We start from the raw sequence: 10,959 nt of genomic DNA on the forward strand, positions 1-10,959 counted from the left end.
TGACGGAAAATGAAATGACCTTCCAAAAGAAAAAAACCCCTATTTTTGAAAAGGTAGAAAATCAAAACTGTGGTTTGAGGTTTTATTTATGTTTTTTAGTTTGGGCTGTTTGTTTTCCCTCCATGGAAAGGATTTCCAGAAAGAGGATATTTTCCATTTTCAGGTTTCAAGGCTTGACAACATTTTGTCATTTCCTTTTCTTCTTGCAGACAAATGAAATCGAGAAGAGTGTTCCAGGTGAACCTCTTTAAAGCTCAGTGTCCGGGCTCTCTGTCTTCTTTGATACTTGAGAAATGTTTGTACTGTTTTCCATTTTACCCTGGTGGTATATTGTGTCAGTGAGCAAACAGTAAAAGCAAAAATGTGTCAATTTCATAGCATAAACAATTAATTACTTTCTCTTAAAGCAGTTTAGTTAAAGATAGTGAAGAGGTCTTCTGATGAGGGCTGTTGTTCCCTGTAAAGGTTCTTAAAGGCAAATATCCACATTAAATATGGATTTTAAATGCATGCAAGGATTACTGAAAGTAAGGCTGGATTACAAAGATAGTTAAAATTTTCTTGGTTTATCTAGCATTGGTTACAAGCTCTTCTTGATATTAATTTTCTCAAACATGATTAATTTTTTAGTGAAGGATGCCATTTTAGTAAAAGAGGATAAATTCATTTAGAGGGCTTGAAATCTTTTTCTCTCTATCTAGGCACATATTTTTCCATGTCTACTCAAGGTGTTCTGGCATTTATCAATATCTAGGAAGACAACATAGTTAAGTGTAAGAATTCCCATTATTTCACATGATCAACATTTTAATGTGATTTTGAAATGCCTCATTGGGAGGATTATCTGTGGAGTCAATGGACAGTATTTCATACAGAGATAGCAGAGTGCACGGTGAAATTTTAGATCGTGACTTCAATGCAACATTGTAATATATAACAAAATATGAAGTAGTATTATGTTGAAAAGTGTATATATAATAAAAAATTGAAATGATGTCTTTAAGATGGGTAGGTTTTAATCAAAGGATAAATTATGCACCCCTCATGCATAAACAAGATTATTCAATGGCTGGTGTTGTTCTTCCATCTCAGTCTAATATCATGTTTAAATTCAATGTAGCAACCAACCCTTCAGCCCAGCCTCCCACAGCAGAGCCAGTGGGTTGCTCAACGTGGGTGAAACTCTCCAGAACTGTTTGGAATTCCCACTACATTTCAGAGCACATGTCCATTTCCTCCAGTGTCAGTTGGACAAATGTGATGTAATTCTAATAAAGCTCTCTGAAAGAGAAACCGCCTGGAATTTAAATAATCTCTTCATAAGAACACACCTCGTAGATTTAACTGTTCTAGGTGATAGTATTTACTGTAATCAGCAGGACCTGATTTGCTCTGCTTTTCAAGCATTCAAAAATTGTAGAAGCATCCAAGCTCAGGCTTTTGAAGGTTTCACTTTGTTCTGTGTGAGATGTTCAGACAATAACCGCCCAGCACACGTGCCCGAGCGAAAAAAGTGCTGTTCCTTCAGCAACTCTGCTGTTCCTACACGTGATAAACCTTCGCTGCCCTTAGGCCATATCACTACTGAGATTAGTAGCTCATTTTGGAAACTTCTCCCTGGAATCATTTTAGAGGATTTCAAGACAGGATTATTTTGAAACTGAAAGCCATGGAGTGAATGAGTATCGGGTCACTGAAGCTAAAGAAGTAAATCATAAATAGCACAAAAGAACTTTACTTGGTAAATGTGGATATCTGTTAAAGTCACTGTCCTTTTAACTGTGCAGCCTAGGATGTATGTCATATACGGCATGTTTGGAAAAATTATGCAAGAGAGTTTTACCGTTCATGTAACAAATTCAGTCTTAAATGGGAGTCTTACGTGCAAGGGATCAGCATTACGCATCTGGATTTTTGAACAGATGCAGCGTGTCTGAGATTTTTTTGCTTTTCTGGTCCCAGTGGTAACAGTATTTATTCTTTCTTTTGTAGCTGTGTAAATAAGCAGATCTTTCCACTGAAATCACCGGCCATTAGAGCACGTTAGTATTCAAAGCTACATTTCTGTCATAATGTAAAAACCCTCAGTGAAGGGTTAATACCACATAAGTAAGGTGTTTGGAAGAGCAAATGTTGTAAAAGCAAATTCAGTGTAAGCAAGCCAGGTCTGCCATGGGTGCTGCAGGTACAGCTGGGCACTGTCTCAGTCCAGGTAAAGGAGATGGTAGATATTTGGCAAAAGCTACCTGGCAAATTAAGGCATAAAAGAGGCTCGTTGCATGGCCCAGCTTTAGATACCGAACTTGCTGGCTGTGTCAGGTGGGCAGTCACAGGTGCTCCCAGTGTGCCATCCTTATGCCTCCCAGTAGGAACACCTGAGTTACCATCCCCCTGCCTCTCCTCCCGGAGGGATGCTCCCTTCTGCTGACTGCAGGGCAGCAAGGGAGACAGGGCACAGAGCTTGGTGCTGTTCATTAGGTGCTCTAGACCCCCTCCAAAGTAACAAAAACAGCACGTAAGATTAAAGAAACAAGTTCCTAGTTTGCCCATGCTAGACTTCACACGCTAACAGCAGCGACACAGTAAGAAAATATTAAGCAAATCTAATTCATTAACTACAAAAGCGATTTTAAAGCACAGACATTAGATCTTAAGTAATTTTAGTAAGCATAAGCAAAACATCTTTATGCATGGAAAATGGAAGAGCTTGGGTTGAAGTGTTAGTGGGGTATGTTTGACTGAGCTTTATCTATATCGAGTTGGTATCTAATTAGTGAAAGATACAGTCTTTCCTTATAACAGTGTCTGGAATAATGTGACAAAAGTATGTGTATATATTTGCGCAGATATATTTGTGTGTGTGTGTATATACACATATATCTATATATACATATACTTTCATCTGCAACTATATATATGCATACTTTTTCACATTATGTGATAAATATATATTTTATGTATATATTCTTATGTGTATATGTACATACATATAAAAGTATAAAAGTGTATCAGTTACTTGTGTGTATCTAATGTGAATGTGTAAGACAATGGCCAGGAATTTCATAATGGGATTGATTTCTGTGCCTCAGGACTCTCATTCTGCAAAGATGCAAAACTGCATTCAGTGTAATATATTTAATCTTCAGTATAAGTAAGTCATGATAAATCTGAGCTGCTGTTCACCGATAATAACACTGTGCTTGCTGTTATCACATACACATTAATAAGGAATCCTGTATCTTGTGCTACACTAGCTGCAACTGATGTGATCTGCTATATAATAAATGTAAAACCATGAAGGCTAGCGTGTATACTTGCATCTTCTTTTCTTTGTTTGAAGTTTTTAGAATTCTTTATTGTATTTAAAAAAAACCAAACACAAAAACTGTTATTTGAAAATTCATTATATGTAATCTTGGGAATAATTTCAGCAGAACTTTAAAATTCATATATATTTTTATTTTACCAAATACTACTTTTGGAACAAAGCACATGTGCTAGTTTAGGTAAAGGCTTGGATTCTTTATGTTAGAAAACATTTTAATAATTCACTGCATGGAGTTCTCTGATGTTCAGGCTAATGTGTATGCAATAGCAGTGCAGAGGAAAATGGAAAAATTGGAAGTATAAGGTAAGCCATTTTCTTGTCTGTGCAAATGGATGGGGTGCGAAATTCTTCAGTTGTAAAGAGTTACTGCATTTGAGCCCACCTGTAGCCAAGCCTGTAGTGTGCCATCTGACTTCCTGGAAAACACGTCTGGGAAGTCTTTAAAGACAGCAAGAAAATGGATTTTTCTGCAAAAATGGAGGTTGAGGGTTTGTGAATAGGAAGGTTTAAGGAAAGGAAAAGAACTGATAAACAGAAATGTGAGGTATTCACAAAACTGCTGAAATGTATATGCAGAGAGAAAGGAAATGCTTTTCCTACTTTCTATTTATCATTACTTTCTATTTAGAGCAATATGCAATGAATTAGACTATTGCAAAAATTCAGGCTTTCAAATCTGTGGTTTATCCATGTATTGAAATTAGTGACCATTCTGCAGCTTCTTTCTCCTTCCTTTCCAATGGGTCTCAGTGGGATGCCTAATATCTCGGACCCTCCAGTGAGGCAGGGGGCAGAGGTACATCAGGCGGGGTGTATGTGGAAGTTTGTACAGCCATTCCCTCGTCTGTACCTTTCATAAGCTCTTGCTATAAAGCAGAAACAAGAACCAAAATACCCGCAAACCACAGTTTAGTAGCATAGCAGTAATCTTAGGTAAGTAATTATATATTCTTGGGCTAAAAAAATTCTCCTTTGTTACTTCCTGGCTTGAAATTGTAATGTAGTGTATCATACCAGTGATTTGTAAACTCTTATCCTGGTATATAAACCTATAATCATCTCACAGTTTGGCTTGTTTGCCTCGCTCAGGCTGTGCTGCACTGTTTGCTTTACTGAGACGTTTGTGGCTGCTCTCCCACTCGCCCGCGTGTCATTCTGCCGCTGCGCGTGGTGGGCTGGGCAGGTGCTGGCCGGCTGCACTGCAGGTCACGCTGTCCTCGTCTTGAACTCAGGACACTTTCCCTGTAGCACTCATTAGAGAGAGAGCAGAAAATGCACAGAGTCACAGAAACATTTTGGTTGGAAAAGACCTCGAAGATCGTCAAGTCCAACCGTTAACCCAGGGCTGCCAGTCCACCACTGAACCATGCCTCTAAGCACCGCATCTACGCATTTTTTGGCATGGCAGTTTTGGAGATGATGGATAACTTTGTTTGCTTTGGCTTCCTAAATGAAAGAAAATCTAGTTGCGCTGCTCTGGTGTGTTAGGATGGTGGCAGTGTTTGTTTTTTTTTTTTTTTTTTACATGGAGATGAACGTATGGAGGACACTTTTTACAGGGGCTTGTAGAAGAGCCAGAATAACAAAGACTGGTCTCTTCATCCTGCTAGCACTTCTGTTTTATCAGATTCTCCAGCCAATGCAGGTTCAGGGGTCCCTTTAATGCCTGAATTGTTTCAAAAGCGGAGTTCCAGCTTTGCAGGATGGTGCTGGGCAGCAGGGAGCTGTTGGTGGGTTGCTCTCAGTCTCTCCTCTTCCTCAGTTACCGGACTACTAAGGACTGTGCAGGTTTTCCTTGAAACATTGGCTTTCAGAGGAGTTCCTTTGAAGTCCAGGAATGGGAGAACTGACCTGAGAAATAAAAGTTTAGTTCCAGCACTTGCTCGGCATCTGAAAGATTGCGGCTGAAGTACTGCTTGCCCAGGCTCCCTCATGATAAGTCTTTTGAAGCACAGCTTTTCTGAAAGGATTTATTGGTTAATTTACATTGAAACTCCATTTCAAAGTCTGCAATTAAACAGAATTCACAATTGTTTTATGGACATAGCGATAGATGTGCAGCATTTACATATTAATTTTGCAAGAATATTTCTGTCTTTTATGCGGTAGGTTTTTTTGGACTTGCAAGGCTAACAGGTTAGTTTATGGTTGTGTTATGCAATGAAAATGAGATGTACTACCAGATTGTCAACTATTTATATTCCTTAGTAATACTGTTATTTGTACCATCACTTCAAAGTGATACTTTTTTTTTTTTTTTATTCTGTGTCCTGTAGTGAAAATTTCATTGCCTTCATCAGTATCTTCTGCCTGGTACTTTCTTGTGTATTAGAAGATACCAGCTTGCCTTTTTTTATGAAAAAGCAGCATTTTGATATCATCGCCATTTAAACTTACCTGGCAGACTTCTCATTCCATGCTTGACTATGGTGGCTGTTACCTTGTAGGGGTTTTACAAGTTTTACATGTCAGTGGAGGAGTTGCTTCCTGAATTTCATCCTCTGTTCTCTGTCCCTAACATCAGTGAAGGAAGGCCTGCACCCTATAACATTAATCATTTACAGCATATATTTAACAAATATAATTATTTCAGATTTCTTTCATACTCTTCTGGTTTTGACCTCCTTCTGTGTGACAGCTCTGGAGAAGATGCCAGTAAGACAGTAAAACATTGCAAGACAATGGTTTCCAGCAATCCTGTTTGGGTCAAAGATTTTTTCCCGGGTGTGAGTAACCACCCTGGCCCATGAAGAGCTGGCAAGAGCGTTGTCCACATTTGCTTGTGTGGTTGCTCACAAGCCACCTGTGTGTTTGTTTCACCCATGCATTGGAAGGGGCAAGCCAAAATTGAATACTGCTGTACTATCTTTGTCAAAGGAGAACATTATTGTTTCCAGGGGCCTTCATTTATAGTATTTGAGTATGTGGGATCTCCATTTTTGTAGGCGTTTTTATAGTCATCTTTGGTCAAGTCAAGGGAGTGAGCTGTAGGAGTGTGCTGGAGGGGGTGTGAATAAAAAACCAAGTGACTGTGCTGGCTGCCAGCATCCAGACCTCTGCTGCCTTGTTGCAAACGGCTTTCTGCAGACTTTCATTTTGTATGGTGTGGGCGGGATGAGCCTCCCTCTCTCACGCAGTGCAGGTTTGACCTCTTCAGCTTCTTTGAAACAGTAAGGTAGGGAACAGTGAAGGCATGTTGCTGTATGCTGGGTAACCTGAGCTACACCGGCACCATAGTCAAAAGTAGTATATCTTGAGGAAGAAAAAAAATAAAAATGCTGTGTCCCACAGCTTCTCTAATAGATGGCAAGGACTGAAATTCTGTCAGAAAAGTTCATTTAGGTTTTCTTGGGAAAGGAACAATTAAAATGGTAATAAATATGAAGCATCTTAGAGGAGCAGCTTGACAAATTTTCAGAATGTCTTTTTTGCCCAAAATTTTATGCAAAACTGCACATTTCTGTCATATGAACTTTGCAAAGAAAGGAAAACTTGGAGTGTCAAAAGTTTTTTTTTCATAAAAGGTAGTTTTAATTTCAACCTACTTGAATTTTAAGAAAATAAAAATTTCATTTTTAAGAAAATCAAACTTATCAGTGTTGGTTTGCAGTTTACTTACCATTTGTCTTTTTATAAATGGTTTGAGTTGCTCCAAATTTTCCATCTTTCTATAAGGAAAAGAGTTAAATTTAACTGTGTGATTTCCCAGAGCTATATTTACTGTTGTCATTATTATGTTATTATTATGTTCATATCCTGTGTGATATGATGATGAATGCAATAAAATTGAATTAGATTACAATAAGGCAGCATCATTGTAACCCTGTCTTCCTATTAATAAATAGAAAAAATAATATCTCATTTATGCTAGATATCAAAATATGGGAGGGGGTTGTGTTAGTTTCTGTGCGCGAGCTAAGGGAAGAGATTGTTGGTCTGTTTACTGCACACGCCAAAGGCACTGCTCCATTTAAAATCACATAGTGTCTTATGGCTTACTAACAAAGCCAAGTACAGTTCAAGGGAAAACAGAATCTAGAATTTAATTAAGGAGTCAAACCCAAACCCTCCTCTTTTGAATAAATATTTTGTGTAACACCAGTGCATTTTGATCCTTGTTATTATTTCATGCCATAACAGATTGACTCCTGAAGGATTCACAGTTACAAAACAAATGTACGTTTCTTTGACAGCATCAAAATTTACAGTCAGTGATGGACTTTTTAATTAGAATTCTTGCATCCTGATGATATAATAGGTTTATTACAATGAATCTACTCAGTTGACCACCAATATTAATAAAATAAGGGAAATGCAAAATTCTCTAAGCATGTCTTCATTTTACATAAGTACTTGGGGAAAAGTATGAAGGCTTAATCATGAATCTTTTTCACACTTCTTTCCTCTTTTCCTGAAGTGTTTAATGATTGCTTTGACATACATCAGCCAAACATTTTTTCCTGACTCTAGAGACTGTGTTTTCAAAGGAAATTTTAACGTGTTGCCTCAAAGACATTTTGAAGTAATTAGATGCACAGAATCTTTAGTCCAAGTATAAAAATGTGCATGAAAAATGAATAGTGGCATGTGCAAAAAAGTGCTAATGAGAACTTTTAGTACCTTTATCAGGTAGCCAAAATGTAGATTAAAATGTGAAGATCTTTGCAGCCTCACAGGTTATAGTAGCTTGACCCATGAAACGATGCTTTTGTTTGAGAAAAAAAAAAAAAAAAACCCACAACCCGATGCTATAGTATGAGAGAAGAGAGAATATTTTTTGTCACTGACTGTAGCTAGAAGCAGCAGAGGCTGGGGCTTTGTTCTGCTAGTGCCAGGGTGGCACTGGGGACCAGCATCAAATCGAACTTGGAGGATGCGTGGCTGTATGTGTCTGGCATTTAGCTTTTGAATGCTCCAGGATAGTGGCCTGTTGAGATTTAAAGTTCAGGGCAGATCCATCAGGGAGTGTTTTAATTAAGAATTAGAGTTACTGGGTATTTAATATACTGCAGGTTCAAATTCTTCTGGGCTTTTGGCTCTTCTCTGACTGCATGTTTTTAAGGAAACACTATGTGATGACTACAAAGAGCTCAGATTAATCACAGCTGTAAGCTGAGTCCTACCACGTACGTATTTGACTTGGAATGTGTCACAAACAACTTGGCTTTTAAAGACCACTTTCAAAGTGCTAAAGGGATTTTGTGTGTGCGTATGAGGGTGATTATATATGTACCATCTTCACCCGTTCACTTGATTTTTGTTTGTTTTTTGCCTGCTGCAGACTATGTCAGAGAGCCACAATGATCATGCAAAACAACAGTTCAGCCTCGCCCCTGTTTTCAAATGTGAGCTCCTTCTGGAAGAGAGATTCGCATGGACCGAGACTCCTTGATGAAGCAGCGTCCCTCATTGGCAGCTATGATTTCCCTCAGACCACAGAGAGTTTTCCCTTCTCCACTGTGGACTCAACAAACATGTCCCTAAATGCCACAAGCAAAGACCCTCTGGGCGGACACGCTGTCTGGCAAGTAGTTTTGATTGCTTTCCTCACTGGGATCCTTGCACTGGTGACCATCATAGGAAACATCCTAGTGATTGTTGCATTTAAGGTCAACAAACAACTGAAAACAGTCAACAACTACTTCTTATTGAGTCTTGCTTGTGCAGATTTGATCATTGGTGTTATTTCCATGAATCTTTTCACCACATACATCATCATGGACCACTGGGCTTTAGGAAATTTGGCCTGTGATCTTTGGCTCTCCATTGACTACGTCGCCAGTAATGCCTCTGTCATGAATCTCCTTGTCATAAGTTTTGACAGGTATTTTTCCATCACTAGGCCACTAACGTACAGAGCCAAACGAACAACCAAAAGGGCTGGGGTGATGATTGGTTTAGCGTGGATCATCTCTTTTGTTCTTTGGGCCCCTGCCATCTTGTTCTGGCAGTATTTCGTTGGGGAGAGGACTGTGCCTCCTGGTGAATGTTTCATCCAGTTTCTAAGTGAACCTGTCATCACTTTTGGCACTGCCATAGCTGCCTTTTACTTGCCAGTCACCATTATGAGTATTTTGTATTGGAGGATCTACAAGGAGACCGAGAAACGCACCAAAGAGTTAGCAGGGCTACAGGCTTCGGGCAGTGAAGCAGAGGCAGCTCGCTTCGTACACCAGACAGGCAGCTCCCGGAGCTGCAGCAGCTACGAGCTGCAACGGCAGAGTATGAAACGCTCCACCCGAAGGAAATACAGACGCTGTCACTTCTGGCTCACAATGAAGAGCTGGGAACCCAACACAGACCAAGGGGACCAAGAGCACAGCAGCAGCGACAGCTGGAACAACAATGATGCTGCTGCCTCCCTTGAAAATTCCGCCTCCTCTGATGAAGAAGACATTGCTGCAGAGACCAGAGCCATCTATTCAATTGTGCTGAAGCTCCCTGGTCACAGCGCTATCCTCAATTCGACTAAACTACCCTCCTCGGAAGATCTGCATGAGTCAGGGGATGAACTGCAGAAATCCGACACAGAATCGAAGGAAAAGAAACCTAAAAAATTACATCCTCCCAAAAGTGTTCAGGATGATGGAAATTTCCAAAAGAGCTTTCCTAAGCTTCCAGTTCAGCCAGGGTCAGCAGAGACAACCACAGCTTCTGATGGCATCTCATCAGTGACCAAGACATCTGCAGCCCTGCCCTTGTCCTTCAAGGAAGCAACCCTCGCAAAAAAGTTTGCCTTGAAGACCAGAAGTCAGATCACAAAGCGAAAACGAATGTCACTTATCAAAGAAAAGAAAGCGGCACAGACACTCAGTGCCATTTTGTTTGCCTTCATCATTACCTGGACCCCATATAACATCATGGTTCTGGTGAACACCTTTTGCAAATGTATCCCCAAGACTTTCTGGAACCTGGGGTACTGGCTTTGCTACATCAATAGCACGGTGAACCCCATGTGCTATGCACTGTGTAACAAAACATTCAGAAACACTTTCAAGATGCTACTGCTGTGCCAGTGTGACAAACGAAAACGACGTAAACAGCAGTATCAGCAAAGGCAGTCCGTCATTTTTCATAAGCGGATCCCTAGGGAGGCTTCATAGAATAGTATTTTTTAACCAATTAAAAAAAAAAAAAAAACAACAAGGCGGGGATGGGATGGGGTGGGATGAGACAGGGTGTGATGGGATGGGATGGGACAGGGTAGGATGGCACAGGATGGCACAGGACGGGACGGGATGGGATGGGATGGGATGGGATGAGATGGGATGGGATGGGATGGGGTGGGGTGGGGTGGGATGGGACAAGATGGGACGGGATGGGGTGGGGTGGGGTGGGGTGGGGTGGGGTGGAGTGGGAGGGTGGTTCCAGGGTGCTGATTCAAATATTTAAACATCAAGACATGAAAAGCAGCTGCCAGGCTTATGTATCCTTTTAATAAATCCAGTTTATTATAAAACTCAAGTCTTGCATTCAGCAAAAACTAACAAACTTCAATGTTTTTACTAAGGAATGAAAGACTTAATAAAGTTTTCCTACAAATTTGCAAGAAGCTGTATAGCAATTATAAACCCATTACTGATCTGCCCAGCTCTTTGATTATAATCAGCTCTGGGATCTCAGGTAAGCAC

General features: G+C 40.0%; 1 protein-coding gene across 14 annotated transcripts in view; it reads left to right on the forward strand.

The window, feature by feature from the left end:
• Nucleotides 1-10,474, forward strand: part of CHRM3 (cholinergic receptor muscarinic 3) — a 379,451-nt gene extending 368,977 nt beyond the window's left edge. For all 14 annotated transcript variants that reach the window (XM_080389750.1, XM_080389756.1, XM_080389744.1 and 11 more), the window contains one exon: nt 8,610-10,474. In XM_080389750.1, the coding sequence (XP_080245876.1) occupies nt 8,610-10,431 (1,822 nt within the window). In that variant the 3' untranslated portion in view covers nt 10,432-10,474. The remainder of the gene's footprint in view (nt 1-8,609) is intronic.
• Nucleotides 10,475-10,959: the final 485 nt, after the last annotated feature.

The sequence above is a fragment of the Falco punctatus genome (genome assembly GCF_963210335.1).
Source record: "Falco punctatus genome assembly, chromosome: 5".
Lineage (NCBI taxonomy): Eukaryota > Metazoa > Chordata > Aves > Falconiformes > Falconidae > Falco > Falco punctatus.